The sequence below is a fragment of the Dama dama genome, chromosome 11, assembly GCF_033118175.1.
Source record: "Dama dama isolate Ldn47 chromosome 11, ASM3311817v1, whole genome shotgun sequence".
Lineage (NCBI taxonomy): Eukaryota > Metazoa > Chordata > Mammalia > Artiodactyla > Cervidae > Dama > Dama dama.
Window position 1 is genome coordinate 71,127,737 of NC_083691.1, and position 23,029 is coordinate 71,150,765.

Below are 23,029 nucleotides of genomic sequence, written 5' to 3' on the forward strand. Positions count from 1 at the left end.
ACAGGTCCTGGTGCTTCTATATGCAGGAATAGGTGCTCCGTACATATTTGGTATAAGAAAAAGATAAAGAATAAGAACATGTAAATGGCTCAGTGCCAACCCACCCCAGTATTCTAAAAATAGTAACATCATTACACTTCAAGAGTAATAGCACTCTTTTAGTTGTAAATGCAACTTTTTAAAGGAATTATGTTACTTCCTAAAAACAGGGTAACAGGTCTTCTTTTATGAATATAATGTCATCCTCCAAGCCAGGATGTCTGGGGAAAAATGCAGTGGGGGAGTTAAACAATTGTTAGATGATTGTGATAAGCCTCGTATAAAAATGACAACCTTTTATGAGAACAGAACTGCTATTCCTGCTTGTTCATGAGCTCCCTGTATCATGTAGTGAACATGTAGGTAGAAGGAGCATTAATCCTGAAGGAACGTGTCCGCTTCTTTCTGAGGGCTAGAATACGCAGCCACAGTAACCACACTACTGACGAGGAAGACAGTCACTCAGGATGTCCATTTTTCTGGTTATTTGTCCTTCTGTCCTTCGTTCACTAAGAGGTGGGTACATGAGCCCTTTGTCTAGTAAGAAGTATCACCTTCATCTGAATACTGTTCCAGAATTTTTCAGCACAATTAATTGTATTAGGTTATATGTCCCTTCTTCCACTCCATAACTTGGGGAAAGAAAGACTTTTTCACTTCCAAACTTTGACTAACACTGTTTTGCCGCAGCTGTTCTCTCTGTAGTTCTCTGGTGGCCTGCTTAGCCTGTGACTGGTCACGTTGGGGGTAGAGGGGACCAAGCCACAAGTGGCATTTTCAGATCCTGCACCAAACGGCAAAGGAAGAACCATACAAAATGCCAGCCTGACTTTGGGTCAGAGTGTATGATTTGAATGTCACAAAAAGTGGATATGCTCAATATATAGCATAATTGCCTAACAGAGCAAGAGTCCTAAGTTGCTGAGTTAATAAATATGATTGATGGGACTCACTACTCCGCAAACTTTAAAGGATGAACAGCTAGTATTTTCTTACCAACCCTTCTTACCTTTTCTAGGGTTTCCCTTTGCCTCGCTTTTGCTCCCAAACTCAGTACTAGATCACCTCCCAGGTATTTAACTAAAGGATGAATTGTGCTAAAATTAAGAGGAAGTTAATGACTGTTTTCTTGGGGCAGAGACATCATTTAAATTTGCATTAAGCTCTTTGACTGAGTCAAGAGTATCCTCTCAAGTATTTTTATAGTAAACTGCCAGTCATTTTTTTCTAATTTTTGCAAACCATCATTGCACATTGACATCAAAGAGAAAACTCATTATTCTCGTCAAAGTCTGCTTGTGTACAGCAGGGTATAGCAGATTGTATCAGCAGTTATTCATGGATAAGCCTGCATTTAACAGTTAAGAAGCCATTGAGAGTTGAATTGAAGTCACAGAATTCCAGTTTAAGAACTAGAAATTACAGAGGGAAAAGCACAAGGCTCTCTCCAGAGCACATAATTAGAGGTTTATGGTAATCACTGTTTGATGTGAGCAGCACTTTCTAGCTATCTATTACCAGCACTGATTTCTGTGTATACCATTCATGAACCACCCCTCTTACACATTTCTACTTGAACAACCATTAGAGGATTTCTCTGTTTAGGTCTTGATTTGAATTTGCCCTCTGACTATAAACATTCCTCCCATGCCTCTACCTAGTAGCCTGTTGCATACATTTGAAATAACATTAAGTGCATGTATAATGCTTTATTTTGTACCCATGTCCATTAAACACCACTACCCATCCATGGGAAGACTAAAATACCTTATCAGTAATTTATCAATTATTTGACAATCCTAATGACCAGATGAAGTCAATGTTGCATATGAAAATTTTTTGAATGGAGAGAGAGGGAAAGGCAACAGCTGAGTTTCTTCTTCTAAAACACGTTCAGAATAAATAAATGAATATAAGGATCAATTTAATAAAATGTAAAATACAGACATGTCATGAATTAAGCAGGTACATATACAAACACACAGCAGTTTTCAGTTTCAAAACATTTTCACTTTTGCATATATTCCTCTATTTTTTGTTAACAAGTACATATATTTTATACAGTTGCAATTAAAGTACAAACTTACTTTTTCAGGCTGTTTGTTTAATATAATATCATGAATTCTTTTTTAACTGAAAAATATCTAAAGTAACAACACTTATTCTGTGGGAATTATGAAAAGGACATCTAAGAATCAGAGTTTGCAGAGGCACCTTCACCAAGCTTCCGGGGCTGTAGGACTCAAATGTATCAGTGTTTATAGCTGTAGTGTATGTCTGTAGGAAAGAAAGTCATGGAGACAATCATAGGCAGCACCCATCTAAGCGCTGCAGAAGGGACCTGACTATTCCACCCCACTATAGAGACAGAGGCAGGTCATGTTACCTGAGATAAGGGAAGGTGTCAGACCACCCTAGGCTAACGTTATTAAAACTCCCATCATAAATGAATAAATATACACTTGGATTATAAATTGGCATCTCTGAGGAAACATTTCATATCATGCGATAGCTAATTTCTCAAGAGAGTTAGTAACTTGGCATTCATATTTTATATATTGGTCTTGGGAGTTGGTTGACAGATATGTATGCATAAAGATATAATATGAAGACTTTCATTATAATTTAGTTTAAAACTGAATTTTTTAAAAAAATTAAAGTTAAAATGCTCATCAATAGAGGACAAACTCAGAGAGGTGGAACCTCTCTTTCTAAATCTACTAAATCTTTCTAGCCTGCCCTTTCAAGGGGCAGACTCTGGAACTTGGTGTCAGGTACATCCTCAAGATGTGAATGTGTGGCAAAAACCACCACAATATTGTAAAGTAATTAGCCTCCAAGTAAAATTTAAGAAAAAAGAAAAATGTGGGGGAGCACACACAAAAAAAGAAATAAGTATTTAACTGACCACACACAGCCATAGTGGCTGTCACTGTGGCGTGCTGAGCAGAAATCTGTAGAAATTCTAGAAAATAATATTTTAATTGCTGTGATATATGTCACTTGATTGATATTTACAACTTCCCAGCATTGTGTATGATCATTTTAAAAATTCATATGTATAAATATACTGTTGTGAGTATGTGTGCTTGTATATGTGCCTGTGCTTAATTCATGACATATCTGTATATGTCATATAAATATGTACATGTAATATATGTACATATAAATATGTACTGTTAGTTAAAAAGTTTAGTCAGCTCATAAAGTACATAAGTGAAGTTTTCCTTTTCTACACACTTCCATAATGAATTCACTCCCCACTTCCATTGGTAAAAGAATTTGGTATTGAAAAATTCCAGATATTTTCCTATGCACCAACATATCTATAAATATAATTATACATATAAAATAAATGTAGAGCTTCTTTTTTACATAAAGGTCACCCTTTACCAATTATTGGGTGACTTAAAAAATATTAACTTTTTTTAGGCCATCCTTTGTAGTGATATCATATATATCTAGTTTAAAGATACCAATATTTACTTATTCCTCTATTATATTCCTCTATTGATGGAGGAATATCAAACTTTTAAATGTTGCTTCAAGATTTTTTTTCATAAATCTTTTAATTTCTGAAATTCCCAGCTCACAGAGGACATTTAACATTTTTAAAAATCCAGTTTTAAACTAATTTATAATGAAAGTCTTTATATCTTTATGCATATTGATCAGAATTTCTGTAGGATAGATTATGGGAGCTGGAATTGCTGTGTTAACTACATTTTTAAAGATAATCAAAGGTTATTTTTACTAACAAACTGTTTCAGTCTACACTCTTTAAAAAAAACTACCTATTTTTGGCTCTGCTGGGTCTTGGTTGCTGGCTTTCTCTAGTTGCAGAGAGCAGGAGCTACTCTCTATTTGTGGGGTGTGGGCCTTTCATTGGAATGGCTTCTCTTTTTGCATAGATTGGGCTTTAAAGCTTGAGGGCTTCAGTAGTTGTGGGGCATGGGCTCAGTAGTTGCAGCAAGCGGGCTCCAGAGTGTCAGGACTTCAGTCATTGTGGAACACAGGCTTAGTTGCTCTGCGACATGTGGAATCTTCCCAGATCAGGGATCAAACCTGTGTCCCCTGCATTGGCAGGCAAATACTTAACTACTTGACCACCAGAGAAGTCCCAATCTACACTCTTATCTGCAGTGTATGAGCTGTCCTTTTCTCCTTTCTCTTGGCTTTTACTAAGAAATATCTAACTTTTAAGTGTTGCTTCAGGATTTATTTTTTCATTTATCTGTTTAATTTCTGAAATTCCCAGCTCACAGTAATCCAAGTAAACAAGAAGCACATAGTAATAACTGAAAAACAGAATATTAAGATTGTATTTTTGTTTTGTTTTCAAGCAAAATTAATTTTTGTTCTTATTATAAACCTAATACATGAAGTTGTTTTTTAAAAAGACATAGAAAACTGAAAAGAAAGAAAGAAGATAGAAAAGAGGAAGCAAGAAAACTATGCTTATATGATTGTACTACTTCAAAACTCCCATTATTAATATTTTGGTATTTTTACTATCTATTTATGGGAATTGTGTATTTTTCATTTTGCGTCACACACTGAAATCAGTGCTTCATTCTGTTTTCATTGCTTGTATTATGCCTTTTCACCAAGTTTGGTTTTGTTAATAGGATACTAAATTCAACAAGTAAGTGTATAAGTTTGTGGAATCTGATTTTCTTCAGGAATGAGGGGTGAAACAGAATTGTTGTTGTTTAGTCAACAAGTCCTGTCCAACTCTTTTGTGAGCCACACTGAAGCTTAATAAATCTGTTATTTGACCAAGCTCCTGAGCTAGTTAGTTGCAAAGCTAGAACTTGAAAATTGGTTCCTTTGACCAGGTAAAATCATTTCCCATTAGAACACACTTTCTATTCCCTTATTTGTCAATCACTTAAACTTTTGCAGTAATTTAAAACTTGCAACCAAATTAACATTGTAAATCTCACCTTTGCTTCATGTTTCTTTTCACCCTCTAAGCTAATTGGGAAATAGAATAGCCAAGAAGAACTGGATGAGAAAAAGAGTAGAAACTAACAATTTATAAATACCAGACCAAAACATGAAGCTAATTTCCACTTTTATAGCTAAGTTTTCCCCTATGTATATTTTTACATTAAGATGAATTTATATTATTTATGCTTATGGATATTTTTAAACATTAACTAATCTATTTAGTTTATTACTTTTGTTTTACCTCTTGCACATACCATGAAAACAACTAGATTTAAATGTTAATATAAGTTAACATGGGTGCTTCCCAGGTGGCTCAGTGATAAAGAATCTTTCTGCCAATGTAGAAGATGTGGGTTTGATCCTTGAGTCAGGAAGACCCCCTGGAGAAGGAAATGGCAACCGACTCCAGTATTCTTGCCCGGGAAATCCCATGGACAGAGGAGCCTATGGGCTACAGTCCATGGGGTCTCAAAGAGTCAGACACAACTGAGTGACTGAGCACACACCCAAGTTAATGTGATTTCTATATTAAGATGTTAAAAGTCCTATGTACACAGATACCTTTGTTTTCAGCTGAAATTTCATTTCTTTAAAAGTAAAATAGCACAGCAGGGTACTTTGGATTCTTAAATATTGAAGCATGAAACACCAATCCAAGTAAGTCCCCAAATATGTCTGCCATCTACATATTATAGCAGCTCAGATATAACAGTGTTTTATAACACTGTTATAAAATAAAGTTAAAATTAAAGTTAAAATAAATTAAAGTTAAAAAATAAAATGTTTTATTTGCCAGAAGCTTCACATGTAATTATAGTGGAAGAAGGTAAAATGTGTGAAATAATCAACTGTTTCAAAGAGAACATGCCAGTGTTTGTCATTCCTGGAAAAATGATAGAGGGATAATCCAATAGCACACTCAGATTTGTTTTCGTTTAAGTATTTATTTACATATGATCATACCTCAACCTTTGGAAATGCTTAATTCCTATTGATATATACAACTGCAGCAACCACTCAAGGCCTTTAATTATCAATGAATAAGATTTAAATATTCATTTCATATTTTCTTGGTAATCATTGCCTTTGTAATTCAATTATAGTGAAATAGGCACCTGAGAACATTAGTACTGAAATTTCAGTGTTCTCCTATGTAAGTGCTAACCTTAATACTAAAATTTCAGTGTTCTCCGATGTAAGTGTTAACCTTAATACTGAAATTTCAGTGTTCTCCTATGTAAGTGTTAAGTTGACTTGATTGAATTTGGAAATTCCGTCATGAGTTTTTTTGCTTAGGTAAAAATGTCCCTTGATTCATGTCAATGATAAAATCATTAAGGAACTAGGGATTCAAATCCTTTACCTGAAACAGGTGTGTTTCAGGACAGTTGCATGTGGGAAGCCTAAAATATCAATCTCTATTTTGAGTTTGACTAACCAATAAAATATAGGTATTATTTCAAATAAATTTTTACTCTTTGAATCTTCAAAACATAAAAATAATCATTTCTGTTCCCTCTCAAGTCCTACCCTTTTCCTTTTTTTGCCATCCCTTTTACAAAGATTTTCTAACATGTAAGTGAATTGACAATGCATGTAAAGCATCTAGGTGATTTGGGGTCACAGTCATTTCATTCTGCTTGTTTGTAAACTATTTCAGTGAATAATATCTAATACATGCATTGTTCATGGAGACTCTATACCTTGAAACTGGGGCTAAATGAAAGTGTTGATTTTCTTGGATTATATTTGACTTGAAGTTAGGATCATATTCTTTTGCTTCTTCTCCACCTTTCATTATTCTTCTTCCCATGAGAAGTCTCAGACTGTCTCTCAAAGGGATAATAAGGAGAAAAGCAATCTTACCCTTTATGATAGTAACTTCTCGATGTTTTTTGAACATAGGATACAACCTGTCAGTTAGTTCTGAAATGAGTTTGGTGGGTCATGTCTAGCCTTTGTATTAATATACTTATAAGAAAGCATCATCAGAGTGTCTCAGAAGTAGAGATATTTTCCTGTTAAACAGATATTTCAATGTGTGAATGTATGTGTGTGTGTGTTTGTGTTCACTGGGCTGCATGAAAACTATGGTTTCACTTTAGTTGTTGTGATCAGAAAAGTCTACTCTAATCTCAAAGTTATAGTGGATATCTTACTCTGGCCACAGCAAGAATATCCATAGAGACATAATCTTTGCTCGCTCAATCGTGTTTGACTCTTTGTGACCCTTTGGATTAGAGCCTGCCAGGGTCCTCTGTTCATGAGATTTCCCAGGCAAGAATACTGGAGTGGGTTGCCATTTCCTCCTCCAGGGAATCTTCCTGCCCCAAGGACTGAACCCACGTCTCTTGTATCACCTGCATTACAGGCAGACTCTTTAGCAGCTGAGCCACACTGAAATGGGTCATAGAGAAATATCTGAACTTAAATACTTTGTTCAGAGCAGGCACTAATGCACCATACTTAGAAGACCTAGCCACTCCATTCTGTCAGACAAACTCTTCATGGATGATTATCTGAAATATTTGGCAGCAGATTTGCCCCGAGAGTGCAGACATACTGAAGACGGAAACCCCAGAGTGTACTGAACTCTGAAAACTATGCCTAGGAGACAGAGTGAAGTGTTACGCAAAGCCACTGGATTTCCTCATCTCAGGAATCCTCCAAACATCCTCATCCTTAGTGTCGGAATCATAACACCACGAATGAGGACAAGGCAGTTTTTCCCAGTCCTGAGCTAAATCAAACTTATTCCATGAATAAAAAGGCATATGGGGGAAATTGGATACTTTAAAAATATATCCCCCGTCTTGTAAAACTTGCTCTGTGTCTCCTAACAGTTGTGTCTCAATAATATGCATTCATTTCCAGGAAGTCTTCTTGAACTAATTAAAAATAGGGGCTGGCACCTCTCTCTCTTTTATCTTAAAAACCTAAGTCATTGTTTTCCTTGCATATAAAACTTTGCTTTCAACGTATTTTTTTTTTTTTAATGTCCACTTTTCCTTTTATCATTAATACTTAACTCTCATCATTTTCTAACTTACTTTAGCTGCTGCCGTGGTTAGGGATCATGTCTTAATTTACTTATTAGGGCATTTTGGACAGTTAAAAATGCATGTGGTGAAATTCTGTTTAGAACAGTGTCACCATTCTCTCAGAATTATATATTTTATTTCCCCTAAAGGATTTTTAAAATATTTTTCTAAGTAGGATTTTCTGCTCCGTGTATTCCTAAATGAATTTTCTTCTAGACACCTGCACAAACGTGAACAGTAAAAATGAGTACTTGGCCATTTTCCTCTTTTGCTGCCTCCAAAATCCCTATTAGACTCCCTCTTTGGAAGGCCAAAATAGCAATGCCCCTGAGTGTTTCTCCCCTAGGAGCCTTTTCCATTTCTTTCTGTGGAAGTCTAGAGAGACAAATGCGCTCTTAATGACTTGGCCTGCCACAGTCTCTGTCAGCAGCTTCCATTGCCCTTCTCCCTCACAAGGACAGACCCCATTACACTGCTCACATTGGGGAGTGCACCTCTGCTGGGATTGGAGGGTCCCCTGGGCACAGTGCGGGCCCCGGTAGCCGTGTGTGCTTAGACTCACGTTCCACATTCACCGCCGGCCGTAGTTCCATTTGGAGTGGGCCTCAGCTAAACTAAAACACATCTTCCTACTCTCCTTCTGCTTCCCAGTGGTGAAGAACCTGCCTGCCAATGCAGGAGACATGAGAGACGCAGGTTCGGTCCCTGGCCAGGAAGATCCCCTAGAGGAGGGCATGGCAAGCCACTCCAGTGTTCTTGCCGGGGAAGTCCCGTGGACAGAGGAGGCTGGTGGGCTACAGTCCATGGGGTCACAAGGAGTCAGCTGTGGCTAAGGCGACTTAGCATGTGCATACTTACCTCCTACACACATTACCTTTTTCTTTTCTGTCCCCACATTTTGTACCCCATCTTCTGTCTTCAGGCCTCTCCTGTGTGTCTACATCCTAAATCCCTGAGGCTTCTAATCCACTTTCTCTTGTTAGACTCTTTCTAGTCTGCTTTATCATCTAGACCTAAGAAAGAAAGCTGGAATAATCTGGAAATGGGTCAGTGTGGTGTCCATTTTGGGTATCATACCTGCATTTTTACAAAGATCTTTCTGGAAATAGAATATTAGTGGATTGTTGAGTAATCCGGTGGTACACTGCGGAAGTTTTAATCCGGAAAATGCCTTCTATCTTTCCTATTTCTTCTTTTACTGGATTCCATAAATATATATATTTTTTTCTGTAATCGTCAAGTAATCCCTTGTAAATGTCTACCTCTTAAGCCCATGTTTAAGACAGGTTTCTATATATTTATAAACTAATAGAGTAATTTTCTCCTCTTACTGTAGTGAGGAAGAAAAAAAAATGACTTAATTTAAATAAGTGATTAGTTTGGTTTAAAGAAAAAGTAAATGCCTAACTTGACTTGGTTCTTGTGATGAATCATATTACACACATTTATGTAGTGCTTACTACAAACCAGATATTTTACTTGTATTGTTTTATTTAACACTCATATGAGGTAGGTCATATTAGCATGCCCATGTTATGGATGAGTAACTGAGGCCACAAGGGCTAATCAAGATTCATACACCTAAGTGTGTCAGGTTTTGCTATAATCTGTCAACGTATTGTATTCTGTAAAAAAAAAAAAACAGTAAAGTCTATTACAGATAGGGACACAACACAAGCTTTCATTGATTTGCAGATGCATACCAGCTTTGAAAATGAGCACTAACCAAAGAGAGTCTGGCTTTTATTACAGACAGTGATATAGAATGTCAGTTTTTCCTTCTTTCTTTCTCTCCCTCTCCCTCACCTTCTCCCCACAAGCACCCCCTTATCCGTCCTCCCTCCCCCCTCTTCCTTTCTTCCATCTTGGCTGAACTGTTAGAGAGTGATAAGTATGCCATTTTCTCTTCCCTCGTTCTCTCCCTCTTTCCCTCCCTCCCTTTTTCTGCCTTCCTTCCTTCCTTCCCTTCCTTCTTTTTCCCCTAAATTCTTGGAGGTTGACAACACTCCTTCTTGCCTGTACACTTTGGTTTTCATTCCCAAAGTGAAATAACAACCATTTTAAGGACAGTCTGCCTTATTCTTCAAGTTCCTTGATTCCTCAGGTTTCTATTCATTTCCCTGGGAAGTACACCAGGAATAGGAAGAAAAATAAGAAATGTCTGCCCTCAAGAGGTTCACCCGCAGGCAGAAGGCAGAAAGGAAGGGTGGTGTTCAGAAGAGGTTGCCTTCTGTAAAGACCCGTGTGCCCTCTTGTCTTTGCACCAGGTACCATTTCTGTCAACACGCTGCGCACGCCCTACACGGCTCCTGGCGAGAGTGAGATTCTGGACCTGGATGATGAGTTGTACCTGGGGGGCTTGCCAGAAAATAAGGCTGGCCTCGTCTTCCCCACCGAGGTGTGGACTGCCCTGCTCAACTACGGCTACGTGGGCTGCATTCGAGATCTGTTCATTGATGGCCAGAGCAAAGATATCCGGCAAATGGCTGAAGTTCAGAGCACTGCTGGCGTGAAGCCCTCCTGCTCGAGAGAAACAGCAAAACCCTGCCTTAGCAACCCCTGCAAAAACAGCGGCATGTGCAGGGATGGCTGGAACAGATTTGTCTGCGATTGTTCCGGAACAGGCTATCTGGGCAGGTCCTGCGAGAGAGGTACGATTCCAAAATCCGAGCAGCCAGCTCCCCTGAGATGAAAAACGTAGTCAGTGTGGACCTCACACCTTAAATGACCATTGAAATGTAACATGGGCTCTGGGGACGTAAACTCTGCAAACAGAGTGGCCACACAGATGCTTTACTGACAAGTCTGTATTGATTTTCAAAGGGCTTGATTCTGGGAATGCACAGCCCTTTAAGTATATCTCAGGAATACATAGTAAGGTCCTTTGCATCCTCGGGGGTGTGGGCCTAAGATGTATCATAGACAATCACTGTCTCTTTTGCCCAGTTTTTAATTTCCAGACACTAGAAAGTAAAAAAAATAAATAAAACGAATGAATCCAGCATACTTTTGGCATCTAGTGCTAATATGTAGGTCAAAAATAGCATTTGAAGCAAAATCTAAGCTGTAAGTTGCAACTTCCCTGACACTGAGCCTGTTCATTTTACTTTAGTCGACCTTCTCAAGGTTGAAATTTGAAGAGTAAGGTGATTTTAAACCATTTAAGTTACACCAGTATTTTCAGAAATGAACCCTAATTTCAGAGACACTTACCTTGGTCTAAGACCCAGCTGATTACAGAAGGTTTCTTTACCAATTTGATATTAAGGCTTATTGTGTCTGGAAGCTCTGAGTGGGTGCCTCCGTTTCCTTCTCTAGCAGAAGGCAAAGCTACATTTTTTTTTTTTTCTTTTCTTCTCCCATTAGAAGGAAAATGAGGGATAAATGAAAGTAAAGTGTGATAGCTGCCACTGCTCATCTAGAGACCAGTCAAAAGGAAGAAATAGCAGAACAAATAGGTCTAAGTATGTTTTTTCATCGACCCAAGAGTTTAAAATAAATGCTTTAGTCACTATACTCATTGCCACTCATTTTCAACAATGGAGCAAAAATCAATATGAAAAAATATTGACGAGTTATCCCATTGTCCTCTCATGTTCCAAATAACATTGCTGTCTTAGACATTAGCCTAAAGGAACCTGCCATCTATTTTTCAAGCCATGCACATCTAGTCGTTTTGCCTTTGCACTCCTGAAATAGTTTGATTTAGTTAAGCTGACACTTTCTAGAGAAAAAGTGGTTTTTTTGGGGGCAAAATCTAAAGTTGAAATGTGGCTTTGATTCTTTATGTTAATGAGAGGGTTCATCAGTTAATCAGCTCTATTGATAACATTAATCACTATAACAATCAATAATCATAACCTAATAATCTAATGATGATCTTAAATTACCCACCAAAATACTATCACTGTTCTGGATTTTACAATGAGATAGGTCTCTAGATTGATACATATTTTAATCACATAGATTCATTCATTCCCCTAGTACCTAATTGTAATTCCTGTGAATAGTCATTAGAGGTTAATTGTTTGTGCATAGTTTCATGTGTAAGGTGTATATTCTCTGTACATTTCCCCTTCTAATTTATTTGTTTGCATAGTGTAGTTTTTAGAAATTGCCCAAAGGCGCCAACAACAACAAAGTGACAAAGATTGCAAGATAAATCATAGTTAAGTTATGGGAGATTAGGAGACCTGTGTAATTTAAGATTCTGTTTTCATTTTAATCACTCAGAGAGCTGTCACTTATTCTGATGCCTCCTGCTTAAGTGAAGCTAGAAAAGGGTATAACTGAGCTATCACACAAATTACAAAAGCCTTCAGTTAAATATGCATGGTGTACCACCCTGTGGCAGTATTCCACTACTGCATATGGCAGAAATAAGAAGAGAAATTCTAGAGCTCTCTAAACCAGAATGAGGGAAAGGAGCTATTTATATGTTGCTAATTAGAAGGAGGGGTGGCAAGCATATGCAGATTTGCAAATGAGAATTTAATAGCAAGTTTCATCACTGGGTTTCAACATACATTTTTAACTGACAAGTGGCTGAAAATTTCTTCAGATTTCTTTGTCTCCAGGTTGGTTGTGCATTAAGGAGAGAAAATAGTCATTTTTGTGTGTTTTCTGTTTCTGGACTAACCAGTGTATTGCGAGAAGTCTTTGCTTTTCAGAATTAATTTTCTTGCTCACATTATGGCATCTCCCAAGAACAAGAGTGAAGTGGGATGCTTGTCATGTTCACTGCCGCCAAATTTGGCTGCTGTCCAGTTCCCAGCTCTGCCCTAGTTCAGTCAGCACAAGATCGTGTCCAGCCTTCAGGGTTTCCAATTCCAAAGATAGTGCTTTGACTGTGGTTCTTCACATATACTCTGATCACATAAGGCTGTTGATCACATAAGAGTTGACTGACAGCTCTTGAAATTTTTTTAAAAAAGGCATTTTCAAAGTTTCTGTTTTACAACTATTAAGCAATAAATGTTAATTTATAAAGAAGCGTGTTCAAGTCCTTGGACAGTGCTCATGGGGAATGCTGTTTCAATCACATTATAGGAAGTCTTCATTCTTCACTACGTAAGCAAAAGAGTTTGTAAGAAAGATCAGAGTATTTGCTGACTTAGGCAAATAAGAAAATAGTATTTTGCTTGAATGTGTATTGATCCCATAAAGAAGAGTAGCATAGAAATCATGTCCACTTGAGTATAGATTGAATTCAGCACCTTCTCTCCTGCTTTACATTTTATAAAACTGAAAATTTGTGGAGACTGGTCATACAGAAAATATTTTTGGTTGTCTGTACATGGTATCATCAGAGGTCTACTTTATAGTTGTTTGTTAAAGCTCTACCAGATGGAGGGACAGATGTCAGAGCAATATAATTTGGCTTCCTGTCTGATTTTCATCGTTGATCACAATATGTGACTGCTTTTTGGTAAAACTGAGCACAGGTGTACACTTTAGACCACAAGAAGGAATAACACAGAAAAGCAAATTTATCAAACTTAACGACAAGGGGGAAGGAGACAGAGGAGACAAAGTTGAAACTTTTTCTCCCTTGTTGGGAAGTGCTATATTGAAATTAGCTTCTTAAAGAACTCTTTTGTGTTCTAAGTGGTAAATTAAGTTTACTAATGTTTAAAGAATGCAGCCAAATAGCATAACCTTCAAATGTCAGAATGCTGTTTACCATTTATTTGGCAGCTCTCAACTACAACCTTGTACATTTTCCATTTCTTGTCTAACTAAACGTTAACTCTAATTATGAGGAATCATTTAGGCATTCATTTGTCATTTATCAACAGGTTATTTTCACACTGAGAATTGTTTAAAATGGCACTCAGAGGCACTCAAGTTTTATTACTTTACTGTTATTTCATTCCTGCAGCTTTTCAGAGAATATTAAAGGCCAATGATGCTGATTTTCTTTTTACTTTGGATTGGATTTCATACAATATTTATGATCCCTTGTCAGTCATCTGTATTTCTGAAAGAATGTCCCCTCTACTTAATTTTTAATCAAATTAAGCTATCTTTCATACAAGAATGAGATAATTTTAAAAAATGATAGTTGAATAATAGAGACTAGATTTACAGATTAAATAAGAGATAACTAAAAATATTTTAGCCCTTGTATCTACATAACACCTAAGTAACTGAACGATTGATAATGGCTTTTAAATTTTTATTCAAATATAGGTTGCTTTATAGATAGGGACAGTGATTGGCTGTAAATTAGGAAGGGGTGTGGTAGAGATCAAGTGTCTTTAAGATTATACTAGAAGCAGTTTTTTGTTTTTTGTTTTCTAATGTTTTTTGCAACTTCACAGTCGTGCTTTATTTTTTGAGCAAATCCTACTAGATTTTCTTTAGGGAAACCTTATTGGAAAAATATGATGCATTAATAGATATGTGATATGATGTAAAACCACCATATTTTAAGGGAATTATATTTTATCTTCTCAGTGCTTAGGTCAATGCTTAGCCATGAGACCCCTATTTTGGTAAACAGACCCCTCTCATAGAATGTCTTTATGTTGTTCTTATGTCGTTATTATGGCTTCCAACATAGACTTTAAGGAATATTTTGTTCATATACATCACCAAAATTAGATTCACTTACAATAGACAGAATAAATACTTAAATCTCATTAGTGAGTATTTACATATACATGATATCCAAATTGAAATAAGCTCTTTCACATACCTTCAGTATCAAGTCCAATCGTTAATTCAGTCAGTGTTTATCAAGGCTCTGCTCTGTGCCTGGTGCACTTGGCTGATGAGAAAGAAGGAGGAGGACTCAGCCTCTGCTGTAATGATATGCATACAAAAGGCCAAGGACAGATTGCAGACAAATAAGAAATGGTAATTTAAAAAATGCTAGGTAGATATAGAATAACTGGAGGGAGAACTAAAGGAGTGCTTGCAACAGGTATGTCTGGAGTAACATTTGACCAGAAATCTGCATGCTGAAGGAACCAGCCGTATAAAGATCTGGGGGGGAAATCTGTTAAGACAGAATGTGCCTCAAGTGCAAATACTTGAATGAGAGATGAAATCACTGTGGCCGGAATTTACTCAACAAGGGAGGACATGCTAAAAGCTGAGGTTGAGAGATGGACTGGGGCTGATTCACACAAAATGTTATAGGTTAATAAAAGGAATACAGATTTTATTTGAACTGCAGTGGTGGGAATCTATTGGTGAAGGGTAGGGAGGTGAAGGATTAGGGGTGGGTGGGGTGGATGTGCCTAGATGAATTAATGAAGTGATATGATCAAATTGGCTTCTTTAAAAGTTTAGCTTGGCCACTATGTGTAGGGAGAAATAGTAGAAGTAGAGAGGCCATTGAGGGAGCTATCCTCATTGATCTACGTGAAACATGGGAGCAGAGTCTGATGTACTGCAGTGGCACAAACTGATTGATTCAGAAGGTGGATTGGAATTAGAGCCTGCAAGACTTGCAGATTTGCAAACAGATTGGACATGGCAGAGAGGGTAAGAAAGAAAGCAGAAAGGTTAAGACCTGAGTAATGGTGTTAAGCCATTTACAGAGATGGAGAACACTGGAGCAGGAGCATGTTCATTGGAGCAGGGGAATTTGTGCATTATTGGTGTGTGTATCTTATTCAGATTGGAGATGTCAAATAAGCAATGGCTGATGGATGTTTGAGGGAGCTCAGGAGAGAAGTCAGGGTTGTTTATAAGTATTAGGGGGAGTGAGCATGTGAGTTGACCCAGATCCCTTAAGAGGTAGAGAGAAGAGAAAGGCCCTAAGCAGGGAGCTCTGGAACCCTTACTGCTTCTGGATGTGCATTCAACCCTGAGATGATAACTAGTGATTGAAGTCTGTTAGAAGAAATACTTGATTTTCCTGATTTTGAGAAGATAATCTTGCAAAACCACAGCTCCAAAATATAGTCTTAATAATAGGCATGGTTGTATCACCAAAGTTAATTACTGTCAATAGGCAAGAAAATGAGAACTTCCTAGCTGGTTTTAATTTTAGGTAATTTTTCTTTTATTAAATGATATCCTGAGTTATCAGAACCCATGAAAAAGCAACATGATTCATACTTGTTTCACAGTGTTCCACAACCATATGGTGTTTAACATGAAGGGGCGCTATTTCTTAAAGCAGTCAGTTTGAGATCCACAGTTTTGCTCTTTGCCTCTCTTTGTGTTTCATGCAAAATTAAGCAACTTCTCCATTAAAGCCATCTACTTTTCTTTAGTAGCACACACCCATATAAGCTGTTCAGTCCCACCCCCATCCTCAGTTATTGACTTTTTGGCAATAGCTTAATTTTTTCAGAACATCAGGGTGGTGCTTACAGGTAATGCTTTAAGTTACCCCTTATCTGCAAATGAACTTTAATATGAAGTTACAGTTTGTGTCTTTGTGAAAATGAATTACCTTGTTCACCCCAGTGACTCGGAACATGTATTACCTGCTGTTTGGTAATACCAATTTTTCTTCAGTTTCTGAACAGCACCTTTGGAAAAGTGTTGACTTGATTCCTGTATTTAAGTCATAATTTTAGGGTTTCTTTTTTGATTGTATTGGGGCACAAATTATTTTTTAAAAATGATAAAAGTAACTTTCCTTAGAATCATGGGCTTTGAGGTAGGAAGAAGCCTTAGAGATGCTCTAGTAGCACCCTCTCATTTTGCTATTGAAGGATTCGAGCCAAGTTTAATTTCACAGAGCTGATCAGTGGCCTAGCCATATAGAAATAAGCATAAATAGTAGCTAGTACTTCAAGCCAGGCTTGCACTGTGGTTGCACACACACACACACACACAAACACACACACACTATAAACTCTGCTCTTGAGAAAAGATATGCATCCATGAACATGGATAATCCTACATGATGAATCCTATAGATAGAAGTTGTTTTAGGTACAGAAAGAGAAGTGCAGCCACCTCTGTTTTTAGACTTTAACAGATTTTCACCTGTGACTTCTCTTTCCAGTTTAAAAAAAAAAAAATTGCTTATTTTGGAAGAAGATGAGCCGAGTTTGTATCTTGTCTTCTATATGGAAACCTTTAATAGGTCATGCTTTTCCTTTTCAAAGTTTTTATGTTCTAAACTGACCCAGAGCTTCTATGTTTATTTCCCAACTGTAGAAGCAACGGTTCTGAGCTATGATGGGAGTATGTTTATGAAAATCCAGCTCCCGGTGGTAATGCACACGGAGGCTGAGGATGTGTCCTTGCGGTTTCGATCCCAGCGTGCATATGGTATCCTCATGGCAACCACCTCCAGAGACTCAGCAGACACCCTCCGCCTGGAGCTGGACGCAGGGCGTGTGAAACTGACGGTCAACCTAGGTAACAACTCGCCTTCCCCCATTGAACTAACACTTCTCACTTTTTGTTCAGTTTTGCCTGCAAACATTTATCGAGTAGCCTGTTTGCCATGGAAAGTTAAAACACTTAATAGTCTCATCTCCATTATTTAAATTCATTTAGGTTTTGGGGACATCTTTTTATTGTTTTCATATTGTTTAACATAATTTACTGTTTTGTGGTTCCTTCCACTGAGGGTTCTTAAAAGGGAAGCCAAGTGCATTAATGAGATTAATTGAAAATACGAATTATTACACTTGATGATGGCTCAAACTGAATTTCCTATTTTTACATTGACTGACATTCTGATTGGTTATAGATAAAATCCTTTCAGATAAAATAAAAATCCACCAACTTTGACTTGGATAGCACATGCTACAAAATGTTAAATATCTAGTTTGTGATCTAGATCAACAGTTGCTCTTTATCTATCCTTGGGCTTCTCCTTTGAACAGTTACCCTCGTGGTATCCCATCTTTTCTGTTTGGAAATACTGTGTGGTGATATTTTGCTATCAAACAACAATCCACAACCCTTCAATGCCCAAAGTCTGCGGCCCTCAGCAAGCAGCCATGAGAACACTGAAAACACAGACTCTTCCACAGAAAAATAATGCTTTCCTGCTTAATTGTAGCATTCAGAAAGAGTCACTACAGTAAAACCTCACCAAACTGGATAAAATCTAGGGGAAAATCAGGCCAAATTAAGAAAAAGTATGAACTGTAGACTAAAAAAAAAATGTAAGCATATTTGTTTTCAAAAACATTCAAAAACACAAATTAGCTCAAAAAATCTTAAGGAAAGGTCTTACAAGGTTAATGTTAATGGGTGGTTAAGAATTATCCATAATTAGCACATTATTTCACAGAAGTTGCTCCATCAGTGACTTGAAATCAGTTTTCTTTCCAAACTTGGCCTTTCACAATTTGTTTCATTTTTCTCAGACAATCTCTGTTCATAGCGAATCTAGAATTACAAATGTTCTGCCCAATAAGTTTCAATATTATAATTAACTCCAAATAATAGGAGTACAAATTAATGAGGTTTTACTGTATTTCCTGGAAGTACTGAACACACACAATAATGAATAAGCAGAAAGAGGAAAATAAAATTCAAGACTACATAGATTTACAAAAAGTGTAGCAAAATGTGATGAGGTATGGCATTTGTGAAAACCCCACATATATCAAACTGTGCTGGGCAGAATAGTAGCTCATAAAATATAAAATTATTTCATTAGTAGTTTGTTGCATACAATTGCATTCAACTAATAATAAGTTAAAAAGTCCAATAATAAGGTTGTTTTTCTTTTTACCGAAGAACACATAATACTTTTTTACTCTTCTGTTAGAGTTCCCTCTAGTGACAATGACAGGTTACTACAAGCCCATCAAAATTGCCTAGTTTCAGTAAAGGGGCTGTTAGCCGGAGGAGGCGAACACACTCATGGGAATTTTCTAACAGCAAAGCATTCTGTGGAAAGAGTTGTGTAAATGCTGATCTTTGGCTGTTTGCAACCACTTTTCTGATGCGGTTGACGACACATGACAAACTCAGCTATATGGAAACAGAATCTAGGTTTGTATTTTTCATGCTCCCCAAAGGCATTAAATACAACAACCAAATCCAACAAATATTTATCTACATATAGAATAAACATGAAACACCCCACATGGTCCTTTAAAGATAACCCTTATAATTATAATCTATGATATTCAGATCAAATATTCCATTCTTGGGGAATCTGCTTTTATGTAAGAAGAAAGTATAAGAAAAGAAAAATCAATAGCAGTAATAACCATGAAACTTATTACACAGAGATAACATAGTTAGCTCCTAACAGAGGAATAGGCCTGTGTGCACCCGGGAATGACACTACTCCTTAGCCACTAGAGGTTCTAAAGGAAATGAAGTGTTTATATCCTTCTCCAATTAATACAAGGCTTGGAATCCAGCTAATGTCTGGCTGTTACCTTTTTTTGTCCAAGCAAGTAATAGTAACAACAGCAGAAACAATGATAATAAATACATTAGAGTGAAATGAGAATAATTTCAACTAGCTCTCCATTTGACCACCACAATTCTAAAGCATTCTGTTGGCCTTTGCGGGATAATAGATTTTGGAGGTCCAAGATGTCTGAGCCTAGCTGAGCTTGCACTGTTCCCCATTGTGACGGAGCACTTTTTAATTAAATTGAAAACAATGATTTGTTCTTTCACAGATGGGGAGAAAGCTGCAGCCAGTCTAAGCCAAGCATCTTTGACAGTTAACAATTCTTTATTTCACTTAGATTTGTCACCATGTAGCTTTGTTTGATTTGGCCATTTAAAAAAAAATTCTTCTCCCGTTGTTTCCAATGGTGAAGTTTTATAACAAAGAATCTGGGTTCTAGAAGTATGTAAAGAATAAATGATATGGAGTGGCCATATTTGCATGTGTCTGTCCCCGGAAGGGTGGACTGTGATTTTATTGGATGTCTGCAGCTATTACCTTGAAGGATAAATTTTCATTTTTCATCTATTCTTCCCCATCTAGATTGTATCAGGATTAACTGTAATTCCAGTAAGTGCCTATTCAAAATTTTTAAAATGTTATTCCTCCATTATGATGTAGCTAGTGAAGAAAAACAAAAGAGAGAGCAAGAGAAAGTTGTTTATAAACCTCATGAGTTCACTTTTGAAATATACCAGTCCATCATCTGGGTTGTAAAAATTCATTTTGAAATCTGTCCAGCTGAAGACATTCCTGCTGCAGTTTCTACCTCTAAGTAGGAAAAAGAGGTGAGAAATATCCTGTAAGAGAAGGTACCAACAACTCTGTAGACCTGTGGATAAAGCTTACAGCATTTGTATTTTGGTAAATCTTGGACTCCAGTAGTTCTCTCCGTGACCAAATTAGGATAAAATGCTGTGGGTCTTAATTTCCTTCACTTTCTGTTTTTATCTCTTAAACATAGAAAAAAAAAAAATCCCTTTCATTTGAAAGTTACTATTGAACTCTTCTAAATTCAACTAAAGTTTTACATTGAATAATGTGTGTTTTTCCAAGTTTTTACATATATATATATATGTGCATATATATATATATATATATATATACAGAATATGACTTATCTAAAGAGTTTTTCTGGTTTACTGAGAGTATTTACATAATGAATTTTTACATCCTAATCATATATCTGCAAAAATAACCAAAACCCTTCAAATCTGTGATATGCATGCCAAGTGATGAGATAGAAAAGATGCATGGACTGAGTTTTTTTTTTAATTTGGACTAGAGAACTTGAAAGGATGTAAGGACTGTGATTTTATTTTGAGTTGTAGCATTATCTTGAGTGAATTTATTTATTTACATAAATATTTAGGTTTTTCTTTTCCAGGTTTTGCTGACCACATTAAGGAATCTCCTCCAATATAAAAAAGTTGTTAGCTATTTAACTAAAATGGTTCTAACAAGCTTCTAATCTTTCATTGTCCTATTCAGTAAAATATATTTTGTTTATGTCCTTGGAAAATGCTGAATGTGAGTTGATGGAATGCACTCCCAAAACCTTTGGCTGTGTATCCAAATGGCAGTAAGTCATCCTCTGAGGAGCAAAATGGTGGTCTTCAGCTTACAAAAGCAATAAGTTTATAAAGCATGCTTCTGATAACTCATATTTGTCTTTAAAATACTTAATATTCATTTTAAAGGAGCATAAAAGACTGTTTTTCCAATCATAACAATAAAAAGGTAACAGAATCATGATTGGTGAAAAAAAAAATTAAGCTGTTAAACTGTCATATAAGGCATTAAAACAGAGAAGGCAATGGCAATCCACTCCAGCACTCTTGCCTGGAAAATCACATGGGTGGAGGAGCCTAGTAGGCTGCAGTTCATGGGGTTGCGAAGAGTCAGACACGACTGAGAGACTTCACTTTCACTCTTCACTTTCCTGCATTGGAGAAGGAAATGGCAACCCACTCCAGTGTTCTTGCCTGGAGAATCCCAGGGACAGGGGAGCCTGGTGGGCTGCCGTCCATGGGGTCGCACAGAGTCAGACACAACTGAAGTGACTTAGCAGCAGCAGCAAAGCATTAAAAACCATCTCAAACAGACTCTCGTTCCTGAGCTAATCTCTCAGAGCTCTCACACAAGTGGAATTTTTTCAAATATTCATCATCTCCTTTCAAACTGTGTCTCTACCACACTCTGAAAAGAAGCACAGGTTTACCAATCTGATATCATGATCCAGCTTGCTTTCACCTCTGGACCCTAAATACAGGCAAAGTAACAACCCACAAAACCTGTAGATGTTCTCGATGCCTCCTGGATCTTAGAAAATCCATGTGAGGGAAACTGTTTCTTTCTAGACTTCTGCTTTATTTTTATTTATATTAGATGGGTTTTCAGATTTACAAAATGTGGCTACATAAACTCTAGTATTCAATGGAAATTGCCCCATCTAATGTGCTTCTGTGTTCTCTAGCTCTATCATTTTAAAATACACGTTTATGGCCTAATTACCCTTGTTAGATATTTCTCTTTATTTGGCTCATTATTATAAGACTGATACTAAGTATAATATTTTCTCTAGATATTTCACAGAATAATACTTTTGAGGACAAAGGTCTTTGATGGTTAGTGGATTTTTCCCCCCTTCTTAAAGATAATATCTTACCCTTAATTTTATTTGAATTAAACCAATGATTATGAGCTTACAGTGCATACTGTGTACAGGACTATAAATGCCTTAACTTGACAGCAGTCACTGGAAAGAACATTCAGTGATCAGGTAATGTTTTTATTTCCTTTGCCTTTGTTTTAAATGGGGAATAACGGGCAGATATACCCAGAATTCCAAGTTCCATCAAGAAATCATGTTATTACTTAACTTTGTGGATAGGGAGGAATTTACATTTTAATAATGCAAATCTAACTCACAATGATTAAATAAGCAGAGATTTCCACCTGGACTGTATTTCATACTCATAATGAAATATAAATAAAATACTTGTATCTCAGTAGTTTAATGTAGTTTAAACTTGTAGTTTAATGAAAGACTAATTTATTACATTTATCCTCTGCAAGCCATGAGTTTGTCTGAAACGGAAATGTACACTTACTAACTCACAAATTTATACCACCACCATCTAAAAATTATACCCCACCTAAGATATCAACTGTGTTGTGAGCTTAATATGCAATACCACAGTTGATATCTTTAAGACAATTTCCACAGGAAATATACGTATGGTAACAAAAATTATCATACTTTGAGAATTAATAGTAAATGATAAATCATTAATTTTGAATGGTAATCTCTCATTTCTCTACACTTTTACAGAGTTGCTCTGCTCTTTCCTATAGTCACTCCATCCTTTTTATTCCTCCTTTCCCTCACTTTATGGCAGGTGTTATTACATATGGAAAAGAATATACATATATCATCTGATTCTCCAATCTTTGCTACTGAAGAATAGGTAGTAGGTGAGGAGGTAGGAAGGTCTAGCTGTGTTGCTTGTATTCAGACCTGTAGGACTACAAGATAGCAGATATATTTCTTTTTCAGCCCCTGTGTCATTAGTTTAGATGCAGCAATGCGCTCTTCCACAGACAGGCCAGCAAAGTCTTTTGTTAAGATTCTTTTGAGAAGAGGCTGATT

General features: G+C 36.7%; 1 protein-coding gene across 1 annotated transcript in view; it reads left to right on the forward strand.

Moving 5' to 3' along the window:
- The window catches only part of NRXN1 (neurexin 1), a 1,175,743-nt gene that overhangs the window by 521,596 nt on the left and 631,118 nt on the right, over nt 1-23,029 (forward strand). The window contains exons 8-10 of the mRNA XM_061155451.1: nt 10,301-10,684; nt 17,163-17,366; nt 19,921-19,947. Of these exons, the coding sequence (XP_061011434.1) occupies nt 10,301-10,684; nt 17,163-17,366; nt 19,921-19,947 (615 nt within the window). The remainder of the gene's footprint in view (nt 1-10,300; nt 10,685-17,162; nt 17,367-19,920; nt 19,948-23,029) is intronic.